This window comes from Gekko japonicus, unplaced genomic scaffold (genome assembly GCF_001447785.1).
Source record: "Gekko japonicus isolate JY-2015 unplaced genomic scaffold, Gekko_japonicus_V1.1 scaffold1887, whole genome shotgun sequence".
NCBI classification, from domain to species: Eukaryota; Metazoa; Chordata; class Lepidosauria; order Squamata; family Gekkonidae; genus Gekko; species Gekko japonicus.
The window spans coordinates 42611-65927 of record NW_015175417.1 but is presented as its reverse complement, the minus strand read 5'-3'; the positions used below and the strand labels follow the sequence as shown (position 1 = coordinate 65927).

Genomic DNA, 23317 nt, shown 5'->3' with positions numbered 1-23317 from the left:
GTAGTTTCTGCTAAATTCTAAATATGGAAAACTGGTTGAATTTTTGTAAATGACCTTTTCATCGTTACCAAGCACTGAGGGAAAAAAATAAAGGGATTAATTGTAATAGAAAGAGCAGACCTATTGTAAATTAGTGTTTTGCGGTAATTTTAATCTGTTATAACTTGCCCTGGAGTCCATTTTTTGGATAGAAATTATGTTATGAAAAGGAAGACCAATTAAGCTTGGATGTTTAAATAGCCTCACTAGTAGCGGGGGGGGGGGGGGGGGGGACAGAAAAAAGACTCCAAATTAAAAGTGTGCAAAGGGCCTATACGTTTAGTAAAAGGGTCTGATCCTATTAATTCTCCTTTTCCAGTGTGCTTTATCAGAGGCAAGCAAGACAATTATTACTATATCCAACACATAACCCTCAGTATAGAAGACATAGGAAATAAAATAGTCATACATCAGGAAAGTGATGAGACTAATCATTGTGGATGTTAAAATCCTCCCAAATAATAGGAACAGGAGAATTGAACAGGAAGACAACCTAAAGTTAAAGATTAAATAGACCCAGAAGAGATAAATCGCAACACGAAGAACATTAATAAGGAAAAACAAACCTATGTAATACTAAAAAATATGGTAAAGAAAACAAGGTGAAGGGGATATAGCCACAGTGAAATAGTTGAAAAGCCCACCTAATCCATTAAACATGGTGAAGGGGAGGTAAATTGGGCAGCGAAATCGCACCTGTGAGAGGTTCAAAGGTTGATTAGAAAGGGGGTTACACCAACGAATGTGTTTCCCATTAACACTGATGTGAACATTAATGGGTAACATTTCAACTGGACACAAGGATTTCCATTCAAGGAATACAGTTTTCCTGCATCCCCCTTCAGTCAGCAGCTCCCGATGACCCCCTCAGATCCTGTTCCTTGGAGTACCCTTTCTCCCAAGAGCAGGATTTCAGGTAGCATTGGGGGCTTGGGGCAGCGGAAGCATGCTTAGTGAGCAGAAGTCCTTGCAGCCGCAGAAGCATCTACTTTGGGTCTAACAAAATAACCCAATGGGTTTTTAAAACCACACTGATCTAGCTCAAACTCCTTTAAAATATCTACCATTCATTTTCATGGTCTTTGTTGGTGGTACTGTTAATTTTAAACTTAATCGTTGGTTTTCTTAATGTATGAGATCACTTCGTTTATTTACAGGTCTAAAAAGGACAAGGCTAAAACTGGAGTGAAATCAGATTCTTCAGATCAAGAACCAGAGGGATTGACGCTTTTGGTGCCAGATATCCAAAGGACTGCTGAAATAGTTTATGCTGCTACAACAAGCTTGCGCCAAGCAAACCATGGTAAAGTAGCTCAGTGACACAGTTATTGTTGGAGCAAACATAATCTGTGTAGGCTGCATAAAAAACAGATGTGAACATGCTTGCTATTCAGGAATACATCCTTACTTTTGCACAGGCATTTATTTGCACATCTGTACATGCACGTAGACCTTTCCTTCCTCCACCTGTCTGGACTAACATGCTTATAACTTTTATAGAGCACCCCAAGTAGGATGCTAAGAGAGAGAGACCCAGGTGCTTTTGCATTTCACTAGGAAAAAAACTCTTACTGTTACACTGATGGGTGGGCTGAACCTAGACCAAGCTAGATCCATATTAAGTGTAGCCCAAGGATAAGTTGCTGGAACTTCTGCACCTGCAAAATTGAAAAATGTATTTAAATTCAGTGAAATTCCATGTTTGAACTAAAATTATAGGCATGTACTTTTTGCTTTTTAGATTTTGCATTATTGTCATACAGTGTGGTCAATGTGAATATAAATGTTTTGCCTTATGTGATTGTGATTGTTTTTAATATGATGTGCTCTTTTCTTAAAACTACTATAACAGAGAGAAAATTGGCTGAATTCTCTAAAAAAGCTTCAGTGAAGCCCAAGCCATTGTCTGTATTAAGATCCCTTGAAGAAAAATATGTGGTTGTAATGAAAAAACTCCAGTTTGGTAAGTTTAATATTAATTTTTTTCAGTTCTGTGAAGTCAACCCTATCTTTCACCTTCAAGGAAATCATCTCACAAACCAGTATTCCAAGAGTAGTTTCAGGAGTGCATAGATATTCAATATATTCTAGATACTGGGGACTTAGTGTGTGAAGAATGGGTATTTATAAATCATTCTCCTCCATTCTTTCTATATTAACCTTGAATAATAAAACCAGTGAACAGTAGAAAATATTTGAACAGAAAAGCAAACAAGAGGACGTGCTTAAACTGAACCAGCAATCCTTTTGTAACTATATCTCTGAAAGTCCTTTGCCTTGTTAAATTTACTTATTTTGTTCAACTAAAAAAAACCCAACCTCCATTTGGTTAAGCGTAATAGCAAAACTGAGGGCATTTTTTGATAGAAGGCTTAAACATTTCATACACACACTCAATCTACATAAAAATGGGTTATTTTGGATGAAATTAAATGACTGCTTCTGTGTTTGAAGGAGGGAATAATGAGTCATGGTTTCAGTGCAGGTGCAAGTACCTGCCCAGCAAATCAGCTTTGTTCTGCCAGTGAAAAGGACAGAAAATGCTCTGTTCAAGAGATCAGATGGAACCTGCAGTCCATAAAACATAATGTGTTAAATTATTCACTTTCTCTTGTGGCTGCATTAACCCCATAACCAGAATTCAGTTACACATTATTGCCATTTTACTCTTGAATGAAGTGCATCCAGTACAGTGCCCTGTAAGCAAGCATCACAAGCCATTTTGTATGCCTGCAGTGATGAGGAGGAGTTTGGTTCTGCCCCGAGCCATTGAATCCATTGTTTTGGCTTTTAGAAGATAAGATAGGATGTGTGTGGTATTAAATTCATTATTTTATCCATTTGTAGGTACACTTTCCCCTGCTGCATTGAAATGTAACACTTGTCACTCTCTCTAGATACTTTTGAAATGGTTTCGGAAGATGATGACGGAAAACTGGTTTTTAAAGTAAATTACCACTACATGTCTCAGGTGAAAAATGCCAGTGATGCAAACAGTGCCGCTAGAGCCCGACGTCTTGCTCAAGAAGCTGTAACGCTTTCTACTTCACTGCCACTTTCCTCTTCATCCAGCGTCTTTGTCCGCTGTGATGAGGAGCGTCTAGACATCATGAAGGTAAACCAAGTTGCGAAGAAAATGGAAATTAGACGCTTGTATAAATCATGCTAATTAACTATGATTAATGCTTGTTTTGCTTGCTTTATTCCGCTTTTGTGGGACAGGGAACTCTGCAGGGCACTGAAGCATCACCCCTTGAACACTGGCTGTCCTATTCCATCATTTCAGACTTTTCCAAGCAGCCCATCTGGGACCCATGAAGTGTTTACAGCCATAAGGGCTAAAGTCCTGCTTGGCCAGTTACTGTGAGAATTGGATGGGGGTGGGGAGACAAACATCTTACTTCCAAAGCAGCCTCCTGGCAGATCAACTTGCAACAGCTATTGTTCCCCCTTTGCTACTAAGCTGACAGCTCTAGAAGCCAGACTTGACCTGTGGGCTCCCCAGTACTTTGGAGTACACAGTTGTTTCTTTTTAAAATAAAAGCTGTCTGTGCCCATTGCCAATTCCAGAATTGTGGGATATATACAATCCTGGTTTTTATAGACAGAGTCATGTTTTCAGATTCAAGGAAGGATAAATACAGGTGGCAATAGCCTGATAGAAAAAAGAAGCAGAAGAGGCTAGAATGAGAAGTGGGAAGAAAAAGTTTTAATGTGGTCTTCGGATAGAGAAACTCTCTGTACACTCAAAGTCAATGTGCATGCATCATTGAAGGCTCAGGGCCCTTGGACTATGGAGCCAAGCTGGCAGAAAAGCAAAAGAAGGAATAAGGATGAAGCTTTGAGCTCAGTAGTTGAATCCTGTTGCTAGAGAAAGAGACTTCCCTGTAGATGCCGGCAGTTCTAACATCTTGTATACAGAGAACTAGTTTTCTAAGGTTCTAATTATAATTTATTTTAAGGTTCTGATAACTGGCCCAGCAGACACACCTTATGCAAATGGATGCTTTGAATTTGATGTTTATTTTCCGCAAGATTATCCTAATTCACCTCCACTAGTGAATCTGGAGACAACCGGAGGTCACAGCGTGAGATTCAATCCAAACCTTTACAATGATGGCAAGGTAAGCATTTGGGTTTTATCTCATTGCAGAAGATGTGGTAAAAACAAACTGTGGCAGTCTTGGGTGGAAGAGGTTTAGTTTGGTAACCATAAAATATTACTGTTCAAACTAGTATGTTTTACTGAGCCAGTTGCTGGCAATGTCAGGCAGAAAGCCTGTTAACAGTTATGAGCATATTCATATGCTGTCATCTTGGCAAAGACAGCCTGTGTATGAGAACAGACCTCCAGATGTGGTTATTTGAATTGGAACCCTAATGTATTGTTTGTGATCATGTTCTGAAGGATTTATTTAACTGGTCAAAACCTTTTTTTTTAGGTCTGTTTAAGTATACTTAACACTTGGCATGGAAGACCAGAAGAGAAATGGAATCCCCAGACATCAAGCTTTTTACAGGCATGTGACTTTACTTCTTCATGAAAGGGAGAGGGTGGAGGGGAAGGGGCTGCTGTGTATATATTTAAGCAAGGCGTTATAGGAATGTTTCTAATTCTAGATAGATTAAAATAGCAAGAAGTTCACCATAGAGGGTTTTGTTAGGGGTGTGCAATTTTTTTTAACCAGTATTTTTCAGTTTGGTTCTATTGGACCCCCCAAAAAATGTCAGAATTCCTGAAAAATCCCAGATCCAAATACGAATATAGTATTCGGATCCGGGATTTTTCGGAATCCCAATTTTGGGTCCAATAGACCTGAACCCAGTTTTGGATCCAATATACCTGTATTTGTTTTTTCACTTTTTAAAAATACTTATGTTAGAGATCACTGATCTAAATGTTTGAAACATAAAATCCACTGCTCACTGCTTTATTCATCACTGATATTAATAGTTACTAAATATTCAGCATGGTGTCATGCTTGCCTAACATTAATTTCTTTTGTGTATACATTCTCGTTCAGTTCAACTGCTACTGCTTTTAGGTGCTCTATTAATCTTAACGTGCTTATAATAATCTGATTATATTTAGCAAACACAGTCCTGGCAAATAAAATATTTAAATGAATCTGCCTGAACCTCAAGAGCAAAACTTTATGAATCAGGTGGGACTTATCATATTGTCTATTTAATTCTGAAAAGAACAGGAATCTTGTTCTGTTGTCATGGCATAATTCAATGTATTTACTCTTGAAATGGATGTATGAGGGATTCATGAGGTATAGGAGGCCTTTTGTATATTGTAAGTGTAAGACTACAAGTTTAATGGTTTGCTGACATGTTGTTTGGTTTGGGAAATATTAATATACAAATTTGCCAGGGGTATTTGTTGAGAGCTTTTACCATCAATGTCAAGACATAGAAGAACTCATAATTCAACCAGGCACAATATGTGTAAAAAATATTGTTCCTATCTTTGATAGCCTTTTGTCAGTTGCTAAATTTTGCAGGAGATTCTTAAGATAAACTGAAGTGATATTTGCACTCATTGAGTAAAGGAAATATATTTAGAAACTGTATATGGAGAAAAATTCTACATCTAGGTGTAAATTAGCAAGCCAACTGAACTTACTTGTAATGCAACAGATAAAGATTTAAGCAAAAGGTTACTGTGCAAGAAGATACTGAATTACTTGCATTTTAAAGGGGTAATTATTGTGGTGCCTTGTACTTTTTGACTCGTGTTTGGTTCATTATTTATCACTTGCAGAGACTGTATGTGACAAATATAGAAATCCAAATAGTGGATAGATTTAAATATGGGTTATTACAATAATCATTGAAATCACAAGATTTAGGTCTATTTTGTAGAACAGAAAGGTCTATTAAAATTTAGGTCTATTTTGTAGAACAGAAAGTGTGAAACTGACAGAGTGCTCAACAGGAAATAGCAACTGCTCCTATATTTTTGCCTGTTGCTTTTGGGGTCAGTCCAGCTGGCCATAAGGTGCTGGAAGCAATGGGTAACCTCTAACCTTGAGGGTCCTGCGGGAAGGGAAGCAGGGCCTGAAATGCCAGTAGCCGTGTCTACTTCTGATACTATTGGACTTCTATATTTTTTTTAAGCTGGTTTGATTCTTTAACCTGTTTTGGTGTTCAGCAAGTCTTCCAAACTGCTTTTGCTGCTGTGTGCCTTACATAAGAAATTGTTTAGAGAGAGCACTGTGATTCCTTCCTGCCTTCCTGCCTTCCTGCCTTCCTTCCTTGGACACAAGGTCTTGAACAACCCAAAACCATAGAATGATGACATACTTCTTCTAAATAATTTTGATTTAACTTTAAGCCTTTATGCCTAGAAGAAGAAAAACTTGCCAAAAACTTTGCAATGGCCGCTGTACAATGATTGTTTACATCCAAAAGTAGGATTTTGGGAAACTGAATCTGGCAAGATGTTATCATGCACCAAAATCCACCTCTGGATCCACCACTCTCTCTTTTTTTAGTAAGGGGCAGTCCACTATTATGTGTGAGATGGTATCAATAATGCCAAAACCACATTGACAGAATCTATCTGAAGAGGGGATACTAAAATACCTGCCATAAAAACTCATAGAAGGGATGACATAAATGTTCAACACTCTGAGGGAACAGTAAGGGTGGATAAATAATGATGGGGTTCTCCCGTTGACACTGTTATTTCAGTGTTGTCGAACAGCTTCCTTTACCATAGAATTATCTAATTAGCATTTTGAAACTGTATGTGGAACAGAGAACCAGATTAATAAGATGGTTTTACATGCTTCAGGGTGTTTGTGCTTGCTACAAACTACTTTCTCCAATATCCAGGTAATGTATGAGGCTTTTTCTGTTGTGCTGGTCTTATTTTTAATGCTCTACAGCAGTGTTCATGACAGCTGCAGCTTTGGCTTTGTTTTTTGCAGCCTTCAGCTGCTGCTAAATGCGGGTTTGGGAGGTATCCCCATGATAACTAGTAAAACGAAACAAATGAAATGTAAATTAATGTAATAGCTTTGTGAGCCTAAGAATCTGATTGCACACAAGAATCACAGATCCAGCTGGAGCTTTTAAAGTGTCACTGGGGGGGGGGTGTTTGTCACAGCAATTGCATTTGCTGAGAAAGCAAGCCAGAAAAGAGAGCTTGCCTCTTCAGCAGCAGAAACTGAATGTGATATTCTTAGAGCTGCCCCCCTTCTCTTGTTCTGATTTGGTTTTGACAGCTGTTGGAGCAATTTACTTGAGAGGGAAACACATGATAGGTGTCTAAATGCTGGAAGTCTCTGAGCCAAGATGGGGAAGCTGGAGTGCTTGATGTTCAGTGACAATTTAAATATAGTAGGTATCTCAGAAACATTGTGGAATGGGGAAAATCTATGAGATACAGTCACTCCTGGGTATAAGTGCTATAGGCAGGACAGGAAGGGACAGGTTGTTGTTGGTGTTGCTTTGTACATCAAAGAGGACATAGAATTAAATAAGCTAGAAAACATCAGGGGAATTAACTTCCCAACAAAAGTTATATGGGCGGAAATACTGGGCCTAAGGGTTACTTAAAAGGGGGGGTGTACTGTCACCCACCTGATGAAACCCTTGAGGCTGATCTTGAGATGGAGAAGGAAATAAGGCAGGGGACTAAAGCAGATAATGTTATTAAACTGGGAGACTTCAGTTACCCTCACATTAACTGGGTAAACATGTGCTCAAGTCATCTTGTAGAAATGAGATTCCTAAACATCATAAATGACTGTGCACTGGAACAGTTAGTTACAGAGCCAACCAGAGGGTTGGCTGACCTTGGACTTGGTTCTGAGTGAGTCCCAAGACCTAGTGAGAGATGTAGAGGTGGTTACACCAATTGGGAACAATGACACAATGATATTAAGTTCAGCATTCAGGTCAGTTGAAACTGTCACATTTGATTTCAAAAGAGGGAACTTTACAAAAATGAGGGGAATAATTTCAAAAGAGAGAAGTTTACAAAAATGAGAGGAAGTTGAAGGGGAAACACAAGACAGTCAAATCCCTAAAGAATGCTTGAAAGCTGTTTAAAACCACATTAATTGAAGCCCAAATAAGAATGCATTCCACGGGTTAGGAAAGGCACTGCCAAGTCTGAAAGAAGGCCTGCATGGTTAACAATGCAAGTCAAGGAAGCTATAAAAAGTAAAGTGGAAGGTCTGCCCCAATGAATTGAACAGGAGAGACCACAGGCTCTGGCCAAAAAAAAAGCAAGTCAATAATTAGGCATGCAAAAAGAGATTTTGAGGAGCGGGTTGCTAAAAGCATCAAGACAAACAACAAACATTTTAAAAACTATATCCACAGCAGGAAACCAGCCAGAGAAGCAGTGGGGCCTTTAGATGACAAAGGAATAAAGAGATTGCTAAAGGAAGATGGGGTGATGGCACAGAAGCTCAATGACTTTTTTTGCTTCTCTGTTCATGGTGGAAAGTGTGGGGCATGTGCCCATGCCACAGACCCTATTTTCAGGAAGGAGTTTGGAGAACTGAACCAGACTTAGGTGACCAGAGATGAAGTTCTAGACCTACTGGAGAAATTAATGTCTCCAGGTCTTGATGGCATACACCCGTTCTTAAGGAGCTCAGATGTGAGATAGGTTACATACACAGGTTAGTAAATTAACTATCACTAAATTCAGCCTCTATACCAGAAGACTGGAGACTAGCAAATGTGACACCAGTTTTTAAAAAGGGATCTAGAGGGGAACCAGGAAATTACAGGCCAGTCAGCCTAACATCTGTCCCAGGCAATTTAGCAGAAACTGTAATCAAAGATTAGAATTGTTAGGTACATAGAGGGAGAAAGCCTGCTGAGGGAAAATCAGCATGGCTTCTGCAAAGGGAAGTCCTGCCTCATCAACCTTTTGGAGTTCTTTGAGAAAGCGAACAAGCATGTAGACAATGGTGACCAGGTAGACATCATATACCCTGAGCTTTCAAAAGGCTTTTAACAAGGTACCTCACCAAAGACTCCTGAATCAACTTAGCACTCATGGGATAAGAGGATGGGTTCTCTTATTAATTAAAAACTGGTTAAATGAGAGGAAGCAAAGAGTAGGAATCAATGGACATTTCTCACAATGGAGGGAAGTAAACAATGGGGTCCCACAAGGATCGGCATTGGGGCTGTTACTGTTTAATTTAGTCATCAATGATCTGGAACTAGGGGTGAGTAGTGTAGTGGCCAGGTTTGCAGATGACACAAAATTATTCAGGATGGTGAAAACCAAGGCTGACTGTGAAGAGCTCCAAGAGGACCTCCACAAACTGGGTGAGTGGGCAACAATGTGACAAATGAAGTTCAGTGCTGGTAAGTGTAAATTGATACAGATTGGGACCAAAAAAATCCCAACTTCAAGTATAGGCTACTGAGGTCTGAACGTGCTGAGACAGAGGGGAAAAGATTGTTGGGTCGTAGTGGGTAGCTCAATGAAAGTGTCAACCCAGTGTGCTGCATCATTGAAAAAGGCAATCTCTACATTAGGGACTATTAGGAAAGGGATTGAGCTATAGCTGAAGATGGTAGGCAGATAAAATATAGGTTGGTGAATGGCTGAGAAGCAGAGGATGGGGCAGGGAACTGTGGCACCACACAACTGGGCTGCTGGGGGAGGAGAGAGGGAAAGCTTAAGACAGAGGGGCAGATAAAGGTAGGTTGGCTGGTGGGTGGGTGGGAGGGAGATAGGGCTGCCTGCTCATTTGGAAGACTGTACAGTTCTGGTTGCCGTATCTCAAAAAGGACACTGCAGAGCTGGGGGAAGTACCAAGGAGGGCAACCAAGATGATTAGGGATGTGGAGCACCTTCCCTATGAGGAAAGGCTGAAGACTCTGGGACTTCTCAGTTTAGAAAAGAGATGACCATGGGCGGACATGATAGAGGTTTATAAAATTATGCACGGGGTGGAGGTTGTTGACAGAGAGAAATTTCTCTCCCTCTTCCAAAATACTAGAACTCAAGGGCCTCCAATGAAACTGATGGCAGTAGGTTCAGGACAGACTAAGGGAAATACTACTTTGCACAGAGAGTGATTAAAATTTGGAATTTGCTGCCAGAGGATGTAGTGATAGCCACAAGAATAAACAGCTTTAAATGGACTTTAGATAGATACAAGGAGGATAAGTCTATGAATGGCTACTAGCCATAGTGACTGAGGGGAACCTCTACATTCAGAGACACTAATCCTCTGAATCCCAGAGCCAGGAGGCAACATCGGGGGAAGGCCTTGGCCTCTATGCACTGTTGTTGGCTGTACAGAGGAACTGGTTGGCCACTGTGAGACAGGATGCTGGACTGGTTGGACCATTGGTCTGATCCAGCAAGGCTTCTTAAGTTTGGGTCTTAATTCTGTACTTAATTGGCTTCAGGAGTGTTTTGTAATGTTGAAACCCTTTGGTTGAAAATTTCTCTATAACTGATCTTAATCTGTGATCTGCTCTTGCTGCACTGGGGATTTGTTTTAAACATATGATACCACTCAGGTACAATTCTTTGGAAATATTTAAATCACCCACTGTTTCAAAGCTGTATAATTTTTATCACGGGCACAGTTCAGCATACAAGGAGAAGTCTTGCTACCTCTGAAAATGGAGTATATCGTTATGAATACTATCAACATTTTCTCTGAAGGGTGTCAGTGCAAGTGAGAAAATGAAAAATAATGAAGTTTCTGCCTTTTAGATATTTGTTGAAATTTTGATTTCATTTGCAGAGTCTAATTCTGCCCTTAGAGCAAAGGGCCTTTTTTGTACACAATTGCTGATAAGTTGTTGCCTGCAGTTCCGTTGTTTTTTCTTCCTTCTCCTGATTCAAAGGATGTAGTATTTTCCCTATACTTTGAACCGCAAAACTTCTGTAAAGGCTAGACTATTGACTGCTGTACCACACAAGCACACATGCAGTCCTTGCAAAAAAAGGGGGGGGGGAGCAAAACCTCTCATGTACAATAGTTGTGTGAGTTGACATATTTTTATACCATTTTGACAAACATGCTGTCCCTCTGCAATTCTGGTGTGTCTCTTTAACTTGCCTGAAAACCATAACGTTCCAAGGTCTAGAAAAGAGTAAGAGCCCAGTAGCACCTTAAAGACTAACAAAATTTGTGGAAGGATATGAGCCTTCATGAGTCACTGCTCTCTTCAAGTACCAGTGACTCACAAAAGCACATCCCCTGCCACAATTTTTTTTAGTCTTTAAGGTGCTACTGGACTCTTACTACTTTCTACTGCTACAGAAAGACTACTGTGGCTACCCATCTTGATCTATTCCAAGGTCTGTTACTTTTGGACACAGCATCATGCCGTTGCCACTAGTTCAGCACCTGCGCTAAGGGGAGAATCAGGGTGCTTTTTACTTTCATGATATCTTCAGGTGCTTTGTAATGTGTAGCTCCTTTGATTATTGACAAACTTCCTGACTCACTTTTCTTCTCAGGTGTTGGTGTCAGTGCAGTCTCTCATACTAGTTGCAGAGCCCTATTTCAATGAGCCAGGATACGAACGTTCTAGAGGGACTCCTAGTGGCACGCAGAGTTCCAGAGAATATGATGGAAATATACGGCAAGCAACCGTCAAATGGGCTATGCTCGAACAAATCAGAAATCCCTCACCATGTTTTAAAGAGGTTTGTGCTTTGTACAGAGGTTTTCACGATAAAGGCATCCTGAGCAATTTCTATTCACTTCAGATTTAAACTGAACTTGAGGATAGCAAAGGTATATTATGACTACTCAGCAGAAATTATTATAGAGTTTAGGTAGAAGTCTGTAGCCCCTCAGTACTTCACTTTGGAAATGGGAGCATTCTGCTTTTTAGAGTATTGTTGTTTCATTGGGTTGGATTCAGCGATTGTTTATGCACGATTCAGCAATTCGCGTTTATGCACGAATCTCGAATTTTCCCAGATTTCCAATCCTCATAGCAGCCATTTCTGGCCCTGGGAAAGTCAATCCCCCAGCTTCAGGGACCTGAGTCTGTGCACTGCAGTAAGGAGAGGGAGAAGAGCTCTGGTGATGGAAGAGGGAGGAAGGGCTTTTCACTGCAGTCCACTGACCCACATGGGTCCCGCAAGCCTGGGAATCAACTTTCCCAGGGTCAGAAATGCGGGGAAGGTACATTGACCTCCTCACCACTTAATTGTGTGGCAAATGGTATGTAGCTAACAGTAGGATCAGCTTCATGGCTAATGTGTTCTATATATCAGGTGTATATATATCAGGCCCTGAGCCCGTTCGCGGGGAGTGCGGGGTATAAATGCAATTAAATAAATAAATGGGTTACATCTGTTATGTGATGACAGTGTATAGATTTATTTCCTAGAAATGTAGATGTCCATAGGGGAAAAGCTTTTCTAAAAAGAAATGTACAGTGCTACAAAAATCTAAAAGGAAAAGAAAATACAGTTTATGTAACTACTGGCAATTCATCTACATTCTCCTTTATTTCAGCATTTTAATTAAGATGTCACATGACTGTGATGTACTTTTTTCACTATGGTATTTAATGCTGCTTACAAATTGGCAAATAATGCAGCCAAACAAGAGGCTCTGATATTTGTCATAAAATTTATTTGATAATTCTATGATTCTAATTGACTACAAAGATGTGCATGTCAGAAATTAAGGTTGCTTTTCAGTAGGAGATGTAATATCTTGGTCAGAACTAATTTAGAAATCAGAATAATAAGTATTAATTTATTTTAATGATGTGGACATATCCAGGAAAATTTTCTGAACATCCTGTTTTGTAAATCTTATCCAAGATGCCATATTGTTGCCCATATATTTTGACCTATTTTTCAACCAGTTATGTAAAACTGAGAAACCTGCCTTTGTTAGCTGCTGCTGCAGCAACTGTTCTCCATACATTTTATTAATAGGCTAGTATTATGCTTCAGGTTATACCAGGTGGAGCAGTGTGCCATATACTAGTCCAAGCAAGTGTCCTAAGAACAGATCTGTACCTGTCCGCCCATGTCTGAATTTTTTATTAGCGTTCTAAACTTGTATTCAGAGATTACATTTAAGGGGTCTTGATTTTTCTGGCGGTGGGTGGGGGGAGGGACTACAAGAATTCTAGTTTTGCTTTTTTTCTGAAGAAATAATTAGACCATAGTGTTCACTGCCACTCCCTTGTTATTTCCTCCTTTTGGACTCGAGTGTAATAAGTGCACTGGCCCATAACAGTATATACAGTCATAAGCATCTGCTTTACCTCAAATAATAAATTTACTGGTTAAAAGTAACAGTTTATCCAGTCAGTAATTAAAATTGGTAGACGCACAGGGAGAATGTGAAGCAGCTTAATGTTCTTGGTCAGATGAGATTTTTAATATAGTTTAAGTTGAGTGGGTTAGCTAGTTTGATTTAAGGTTATTACTATGAAGTCATATAAAATTAAAGTTCTCAAATATTAACTGATCATTAGTAGAGCTTTGTACTAAAAACAAGAAATTACTTTGAAATGCTGTTTAGTTCTTAATCATTGTAGTAGATAATACTGTACAAAGAGGGAGATCATTCATATGATATAAGTATTACTGAAGATCTTGACTGATCTATTGTTTGCACTCAAGTATGAAGGGGGAAAGTTTGAGTTCTTTACTAACTTTTGAAATATTTGAATAATTGAAGAAAACAGTGTGTCGATTACAGCATTTTGCTCTGAGAGAAAAGGGGGGAAAGCAGCTCCATAGTAGTAGCAATGTGGCCTTAGCTAGAACCTGTGTCATACATAGGTATTGTTTTTTCCTGCATTTGTTAGATGTAAGGGTTCTTTTCTTTCTTTAAAATTTTGGCAAAATGCCACAATTTTAATGCAATTCAAATCTGTGCAGAGAATTTGCTTTTGATGTTCTGGGGAATATGCCATTTACATGTGGTGTTTTGTTGTTTTTTAATTAAAAGTGACAATCACTTGAGTTTTTACCCAAGGACAATTCAGCCCCCTACACAATAGCTTATTTTACTCCTCAGATTCAAGGTGGGTCTCAGAAAAGACAGCATGCTTTCACAGTTCTCTCAGTTTGTTCACATGATTTGGAAGGATCACAATTAAATCTTTTCTGGCGTGTATGACAATAGTGGATCCTACATAAACGAAGGAATTGTAGCAAAGAAATTAGGGTGTTTTTCCCTCATGTAGTTAACCATTACTTGCAGCCAAATGTGATATTTTCCATCTTTCTTACAAGAGATATGCCCTGGGGTGCCAGCTGATTTTATAGCTTGAAATCAACCGACTTAATTTAGGGAGCCAGATGTGTACCCCTACTATTTACACACAGAAGTTCTACAGTTTAGGTGCTTATTTTCAGTGGGAGACACTTAGATTCTATGAAGTCAGTCCGCATTTATTCAGTCAAAATATATTAATTTTAAAAACATGTTATTAGATTTCAAACAGTGGTACATAAAAGCATGCAGTTACTGCAGTATGAGATTGATTATATGATCATAGAAATGCAGAGGTTCCATATCTTCTCATTACTAAAGAAACACTGGAGTATCTTAACATCTTCAGGCATACAGAGTTTCAGATACTGAAGGTAGTTGCTTAAACCATACAACTTAGTCCACCTTTAGGACAATTTATGAGGTTTACAAAAGGGCAATGTAAATTAATATTTATGGAATCTAGATCTCAGGATCCCGGGTCTATGGTTGCATCATAGGGTACGGAAAGGGTTCTGTAATTGAGTAGAGTTTTGATTGAGACAAGGAAAGGAAGGATAAAGTAAGTTATTTAAAATAATTTCCTGAGCATATTCTTGGTGAAGGTTGCAGTGTCCTAAAAATAAAAACATTGAATTATTTCCCATTCAGGCTCTGGTGCCTGCAGAAGGAAGGCATGTGTCATGCTTCTCATTCATGCAGCCAGGAGAATAATACAGTGACATTTCTGTTGGTTTGTTAGTACAGGCTGCTCAGTTTGGGTCATTTGAAAGCTACAGATTGATCCTTTTTTCCTCTCCAACCTGTTCTTTGTTCTCACAGGTTATCCATAAACATTTCTACTTGAAGAGAGTAGAGATCATGGCTCAGTGTGAAGAGTGGATAGCAGACATACAACAGTATAGCAGTGACAAACGGGTAGGCAGGACTATGTCTCATCATGCTGCAGCTCTAAAGGTGAGGTTCCTTGATGGGATTGCTTGCTTAGTATACGGTAGTCTTCAGTAAAACCTGTGGCATGCCTGAATACAAATGTACTTGAATTCTCTGCTCTTATGACTACAGTCTTGAACATTAACAATTCAGCATAACAGCAATAGAACATTAATAATAATAACAACCAAAACAATAATAACAACAGTGGGCACACCTGTAACAGGTAAAACATCGAATTATTCAGATCTTATCTGTTAGATTTAATTACATAAGAAAATAACTTAGCAACAGCTAAGTTTCTGGTTGTACCAAGCTTACAGTGGGCAGAGGAACAGAAACAAACATGCTTCTATACCCATAAAATGTTGGCAGGCCAATAAGCAGTGTAACTGAGTGCCAAGACTCCCTGTTTCACAGCTACACAATCTTGTAGCTATTGGAATCCTTCAAAGCGGCCTGAGAGTTCTACCATTGGAATTAAGTCATGCCATCACAAAGGCTTGTCTATAATTAGGAACCGTTAGATAACCAAAATAAGCTGGGCTATATTTTGAGCATGCCAATCCCAAATAAAGGGAAGAGCAAACTCTGTGGGCCCTGAATCTTGTACTGGACTCATCTATGGCATAAAGATGTCTCAAAATTAACTTTCTAATAGAGGTTAAACTAAAATTATCGGTATCATTTGGGGAAATCCCCAGGCAATCCAAACGAAAGGTTACTAATTTCTACCAAGTTGTTCTAAAGGCATCTATCCTCAGTAAAATGAGCCCACCTGTTCCCAAAGAGGCAAAGGTTAACTTGAGTCAAAATCCAAAAGCAGCTGCCTAGGCCCTTGCTTCTAGGGAACACACACCTATTTCAGCTCTCAATACAGTTCCTGCCACACAGCATGGGGCTCCCGTGATTCTTCAAAGAAATCTAGCAAAAAAAAAAGTATCAAGTTGATCATGGCACACAGGAATCCAAATTGGAGCACCATATAACAGCTGGGCTCCCACCTTAGAGTTATAAACTGAAGATGCCATATTAACCTCCTTTAGAATATATTTTTAAAGGTTTTTTTGATTGTTTGAATAGCTAGCTGTTGGGCCTTCTCTATGTGTTGTTTTCATGAAAGGTTATTGAAAGCGTATTCCCAAATATCGAAATTGTTTGACTTGCTCTAGTTTCCCCCCGTTAATTTCCCAGTTATAAATTGGAGGTCGCTGTTGTTTAGTAAAAATCATAACCTTAGACTTGTTGTTAATTTCCAGTTTTCCCTTAGTACAGTAACGAGAAAAAGATTTCAGCAGTTGCTAACGGCCAACAGGAGTATGTGAAAGGAGAACAGTATTATCATTATATAACAATGCAGGGATTTCAACATTAGTTAGTGTAGGAGAGTGATGGTCAGATTATTTTAACTTTACATACAAGTTATTCATGTATAAACAGTAAGGGAGCCAGAACACATCCCTGTCACACCCCTCTCTACAGAGGGAAGGGTCTTGACAAATGGCCAGTGTTACTACAATGAACACATGATAGGGAGGACCTATATAATCTTTGTAGGGCCACGGTAACTCAGAGATTAAGATGCTGAGTTGCAGACTGGAAGGTCTGTAGTTCAGCAGTTCGAGACCCTAGTGCCACGTGATGGAGTGAGCTCCCATCTTTGGCCCAGCTCCTGCCAACCTAGCAGTTCGAAAACAAGAAATTGCAAGTAGATAAATAGGTACCAGTTCGGTGGGAAGGTAACAGCGTTCCGTGCACCTCGGCATTTAGTCATGCCAGCCCCATGACCACAGAAACGTCTTTGTACAGCGCAGGCTCTTCGGTTTGGAAACGGAGATGAGCACCGCCCTCTAGAGTCGGATTCGACTAGCCTTTGAGCAAGGGAAACCTTTACCTTTTATATAATCTTTCAGTTAACCATAGCAGTCAACGATCAATAGAAGTGGTTCTCAATTTAGTCTATAGCCGATTCCTTGGTACAGATTCCAAAGTTGTCCATAAGTCAATAAAGGCAACACACAGGGAACCACTTAAGGTCATATATTTTTCTGCCAGATGATAAAGAATTGCACATAGATCCAGTGTATAAATCCAGCCTGCTGGATGCCAATAATATGTTATGACTGGATCCAGTGTCCGAGTTTCTGGTACAGGTATGAAGCATACAGTTTCCACAGGACAGACAAGAGGCTAATCAGTCAATAGTTGGCTAGGTTTATCCCCTTTTTAATGAATTATGACAATGATGGATTGATGCCAAGATCTAGGCATTTTGGCTGAGTTGTTAATCGATGTGAAAATAGGTGTCAGAAATTGGGCCCACCATCCAATATCAGAGCGAAGGACTTCAGATGTGACCAGGTCCGGCCCAGGGGCTTTCCTGGGCTTTAATTTCTTAATCAGGGTTGCTACCTCCTCAGGCAAGACTCTGGGCCAAGCTGGGAGTATCCCTTGCTCCTCCAGAATACAAATGGTACACTAAAGCAGGTGGTGATAAATGGAGGTTTTAAAAGCTTGGTCTGAGACATACTGAAAGTACTGGCTGAACCTCAAGGTCCAAAACATTTTAAATCAAGAAACTTCCCTTCCTCCCTCCACAGTTGTGCCAGTTATTGTTCTCAGAACATATTGCAATGCACTGTTGTCAGACCAGTATATAGCTACTGGGAAAAGCAGTAATCCTGCCTCTCCACCACCACCAAGAACTTCTCTTTTACAAGTCTCCTTGCCCCAGAAACAGCAGCCAGTACATTGAGATGCAAATACATCAAGTGTAACAATATAACATTTCTAGAAACTTTGAAGCTGGGGCTGGGGGGAAGTGCAATATTTACTTGCTTTTTCTTATGCTGCTTTTGACAAAACAGTAAACTAAAAAGTAGATAGTAAACAAAAGCGAGAACCTGATTGTTCCTGCCTTGTGGGTGTTCTAGAATGGTTCTTGCTCTGCCCTAGACTTGGTTTTGTCTTTTGGGGTTTTTTAGGACATTTTTTAAAATTATGTTGTATATGTCTACAGCAGTGTTCCCTCTAAGCTGAGTTAGTGTGAGCTAGCTCACAGTTTTTTAGCCTCTGGCTCACACATTTTTGTCTTAGCTCAGGGAGGATTGCTTCAGATCAAACTAATTTATGCAGAAGCCAAATCGCCCACTCACAACTTTAATGCCAGTAGCTCACAAAGAAGAATTCTTGCTCACAAGACTCCACAGCTTAGAGGGAACACTGGTCTACAGTATACGCAGGAATTATCATTATCTAATGATGTAATGCCAGTTTGGTGTAGTGGTTAAGAGCTGTGGACTCTTAATCTGGAGAACTGGGTTTGATTCCCCACTCCTCCACATGCAGCCAGCTGTTCTCTCAAGAGCAGGTCTCTCAGAACTCTCTCAGCCCCACCTACCTCACAGGGTGTCTGTTGTGGGGAGAGGAAGGGAAGGGGATTGTAAGCCACTCTGAGACTTAAAGTGAAGGGCGGGATAGAAATCCAACTCTTCTTCTTCTAAATAGTCTTACTCAAAATGTGTAGTATAGTGATTTTTAATGTAAGTAAAACATCTAAAGTATTTACCCTTTCCCCTCCAAATTCCCCCTTTTCCCACTAGGAAATCTAGAGGGGGGGGAGTATGGGGGGGAGATTCTGGCCTGTCCCTCCCAGCCTTCACATCTCTGGTGCATATAACATGACAGTGGTCATGTCAGTAACAATGTGTTGTTTTAGCCTCGGTTGTCAGTCTAGTTATATTTCTTAACTTGCTCAGTTAACAGTACTTGAAAGTGTAAAATTTAAAACTCCACCAACCCTCTAACTTGACCCTGCACACCGCTTTAAACTGTCTTTACACTTCTGAATGCTTCCATGTCAACTTGCACAGTGGAAGAAACAGTCAAGAATAATGTTGGCATTTTTAAGAGAAGTCTGGGATCACATGTGCATTTATCTTTGATTTGCAGAATCAAGTGGTGACTTTCATGTGTGACTGAGCTCTTATCTTTTAGAAATCAAACCACAAGTAGAACTTTCATATCACTTCACATAATATTTTTGCTATGAAATTTCAGACATTCAGTTGTAGTGAGAGAGTTGTATACATATATGAACTGATCCATGAGACTTAATTGGAGTCTAAGTTGTAATTCAAAGGGTTTAAGATGCTCCCCCGAAGACTATAAGATGCAAATCAAATGAAATTAGAATCTTTCAAGCTGTCTTCTTCCATTCTCACCTCCCCAAGAATATCCCCGCTGAAATACAGGCCAAACGCAGAAAGGTCTAGAGTATCCAGTAGGATAAAACATACTCTAATTTGTGATTTGTATGGATTTACCTCTGTGTGCAGCATGGCCAACTTGCCAAGGACACCCTCTGTTCCCCAGTCTGGCTCTTGCCTTGTGATATGTACAGAATTACTCCCTTAATTAAGAATGTTCCTGCAGGCTGCAGTTTCTCCTCGTCCTCAGAGATAGTGGGGAAAAGCAAACACGCTGTTACCATCAGGTGAAGACCATAAAGCTGTTATTACAAATGGATTTCATTTTGCCTGTACAAAGTATGAAAATATGACTCTTCCCCCCCCCCCCCCCGGCAAAAAAAAAAGTTGAAAAAGATAATTCACCATTATCTCATATGTGTGCATTATCTCCTGTGTGTGTACAGCGTCACACAGCCCAACTGCGGGAAGAACTTCAGAAACTGCCCTGCCCAGAGGGCCTGGACCCAGATGCTGATGACCCAGCTGAGAAATGCAGTGCCATGACCAGTGCTGAGGACACTCTGTTGCATGAGCAAGTCAAACCAAGCAGCAGCAAAGACCTCCCGAGTGACTTCAAATTATGAGCTGCATTGACATGGACTTAATAGACACACAAGGCTTTGAAGCACAAGCCAAATATGTCAATATTTGTATCTAAGAAGCTAATTATGTAATAGGTAATGAAATTGAAACTATACTATGCCCTTCAGGATATACAGTTTAATTCAAGATGATCTTTTATTTACCTGTACAAGAGTGTAAACTTTTTTGTGCTTTTATTTTCCAATTGTGAGAACCACTGATTGGTATGTTTAAAAAAGTTATGTATACAAGAATGGATAAATCACTGATATATAAGGGAAACTACCTTAGGAAAGAATGTTTACTGAATGTTTATTATTTTTTTTTTACCTGTAGAGTGAGGGCGGTTGTAACAAAGAATATATATTGGTCATTCTTACAGCTACTATTTAAAGTCGGACAGTTTTCACTGAATTTGATAGATTTTACGTTTGGCCATATCTCCATTCTCATATTTGATTTCTAAAGAAAAACCTCCTGTATACTTCAATAAAGGTCAAATGGACATGCTCCCTCCTATGATTTACTGGTACCTTTTTTAAAAATCTGCCATAAATTCATTATAGCTGGAGACTTGCACTTGTATGACTGAATTTATTACAGTCAACATATTTAATTTTATGCTTACTAATTCTAAAATGCCGATGAAATAAATGCACCTGGTTTTACCTCAGCCAAAATGTGGACTGCTGAATTCATCTTTCTAAGCTCTCCATTAACATCTGGGTTATTTCTGCAGAAGAACAACAGAGGCAGCATTTCTTGACGAAGGAGTTTATGATGCAATTAAAAATTAAAGATAACTCCACTGGGAGTTGCTACTTTCTGGCACTTCCTAATGACTAACAACTATTCATGCATAATAATTAAAATATGGAATGTTTGATTACTACGTGTTTTGTACCTAGAGAAATGTCAGTTGATTTTTCATTGATACTTGCATACAAAATGTTGTACACAAATATAATTGAATAAGTTTGACGGTTTCTTATCTGATTTTAAGGCTTCTTCTAACCTAGTTTGTGTAGCATCAGGTCAAGAAAAAGAGAAGCTGGAGACTCTCCACTCTCTAGAAATACTAATTTTGATGGGTTTGATGTTGCACTCCAATAAAGTGCTCTTCTCTTCTACATATATCCAGGTACCAGCTGGCTGTGGTGGGAACTTGAATACTTTGCTTCCTATGTGGAGCCAAAGCATTTAGGCATATGAATCCTCTCGCATAGGAATGAAAGGCTTATAACGTCTGTAAATTTAGTAGGGATTTCATTTATGTAGTACTTGAAAAATGGATGTGGATTTGCATTGAAAACAGAATAGAAGCTCACTAATTTGTTGGCAAGTTTTGAAATATTCTTTCTGTGCCTCTAACACTGGCTGTTACAGCATATATTGCTTCCAGGTGTTGGCTGCAATAGGAATGCGTGACTCGTGGGTAAAAACGCCCCCTGGAGGTAAGCAGGATTGTCAATCTTTTACTGACCCCTGGTGGGTACTGACTTCTCCCACAATCTCCAGTTTTGGCCCTGTCTGGCTTGCTTTTCTCCACAGTTCTCTTGTTCCTTCTTTGTCTATCTTGAGGGACTCCATCTTCTGTCACTGCAGGAGCAGGTTAGGGATGCTTTTCTGGCATACCCTTACCTTCACTCCAAAGTTCTCACCCTGGAGGACAGGAACATCATGGGGCCTCCATGCTTTAGCCAGGCGCTTCCCATGTTGCTCCCTTTGAGGCAGTGAAGGAGCATTGGTGGCTGTAGCTAAAGCACCTGTTCCTTGGGATCAGATAAAGGAATGGTCTGGCTGAGCACAGGGGTTTGAGGGTCTCATGATGGTCCACAGGAGCATGCAGCTGAGCATATCCTCATTCGCCAGAGTCATCCAGAGAAGTAAGCAGAAGTGTGCTCATTATAGCCCGTGGGACCAGGAGGAGGTCTCTCTCCCCCCCCCCCCCCCCCCCATTTTCCTTCAGGGACAAGGTGGGAAAAGAGGGTGGTATGCACATGTCTTTCAGATTTTAGTCTGCAATAGAAGGAGGGTGGGCCTTCGTCTTTCCAGTTCAGTCCCTCCCCTTCTAGTCAGCAGGATCACCTGCCCTGTAGCCAGGTTAGGCCAGCAGACTTTTCAGGGCCCAGTCTCTCAGGTGAAAATGCACAAGCAAATCTCTTGGCTTGGATCAAGGGAAAAATGCAGAAGGAAATCAGCTGTTCTGTCAGTGCTACCATAGCTGAAGCTCACTGCCATGAGACCAAATACAAGCACAGACCTAGATGCTAAAGCAGCTCCTGTTCTGCTGAAGAAAGCAGAGAGAGGAAGCAAATTTCCTAATGTAGTAATCCTCCTTCCTCCATCAAGAGCTCTATGTCATGGCGGCGGTGATCCTTTCCTGACACAGATTGAAGAGAACATAGTCCTTTGCTGGATCCAGTCTTGGACCAGTTGGATTCCTCCTCAACCAAAGAAGAGGGAGAACTTTTGGAGGAAGAAGCACTGCTGGTTACCACCATGCAGAGTCCTCTTTTTCTTCTGGAGATCTTTCCAGAATTGCTGCCTAAGGTTCTCTGTATTCTCAAGATCCCACAGAGGGAAAAACAAAAGAGCCACATCCAGCTAGACCAGTGGGCTCCAGCTACAGCCTTCCCACATGCAGAAATCCCTTCTTGTGGCCTTCCCTTTGATTTTCATCAGTGTTGTCAAGACAAAATTGGAGGTCTCTTCAAGGCCAAAAACCAAATTATTTCACAGCACTATTTTATGACTCCAGCAGAGGTGGAACAATTCAAACCCACGATTGATGCTCTGGTAGCAGACCTGACCTCCAACACTGTCATCTCAGTAGTTTCCATCAGGCTTCCCAGGGATCCCTGCTATAAGAGGATCAATCTGGCCCTCTGCAAGAACTTAGAGGCATCCTCGGCAACTCTGCAAGCTTCTCCAGTGGGCTCACTATTTGTTATAACCATCTGTCTTTGGGCTTCTGACCTTTCCTCCTCTGACAAAGACATTCTGAAGGAGCTCAAGGATGACATAAAGAAAATTGCCCTGACAGTAGCCTTCACAGCAAATACATCTCTGGATGCTGTCTAGCTTTCAGCCAGAGCTATGGCTTTCAGTAATACAGCATGCCATAACACCTGGCTGCACAATTGGGAAGTTGACTTCTTTTGGGATGCCATGGATAAATATCTAGTGGAGGATAAAGTCCAGGAAAAGGCATTGCAAAACAGCAGGAGAGAAGGCAAACCTAAGAAAAGGTTCCAGTCCTTTTGGACTCCTAACCAAATTCCAGCTTTAGATCTTCAGGGCCAA

The 23317-nt window shown here is 40.2% G+C and overlaps 1 protein-coding gene across 1 annotated transcript in view; it reads left to right on the top strand.

Moving 5' to 3' along the window:
• Positions 1 to 20681, top strand: part of BIRC6 (baculoviral IAP repeat containing 6) — a 191760-nt gene extending 171079 nt beyond the window's left edge. The window contains exons 67-74 of the mRNA XM_015425773.1: positions 1197 to 1342; positions 1892 to 2002; positions 2937 to 3154; positions 4002 to 4163; positions 4482 to 4559; positions 11510 to 11698; positions 15069 to 15203; positions 19834 to 20681. Of these exons, the coding sequence (XP_015281259.1) occupies positions 1197 to 1342; positions 1892 to 2002; positions 2937 to 3154; positions 4002 to 4163; positions 4482 to 4559; positions 11510 to 11698; positions 15069 to 15203; positions 19834 to 20013 (1219 nt within the window). The 3' untranslated portion in view covers positions 20014 to 20681. The remainder of the gene's footprint in view (positions 1 to 1196; positions 1343 to 1891; positions 2003 to 2936; positions 3155 to 4001; positions 4164 to 4481; positions 4560 to 11509; positions 11699 to 15068; positions 15204 to 19833) is intronic.
• The last annotated feature ends 2636 nt before the right edge of the window (positions 20682 to 23317 follow it).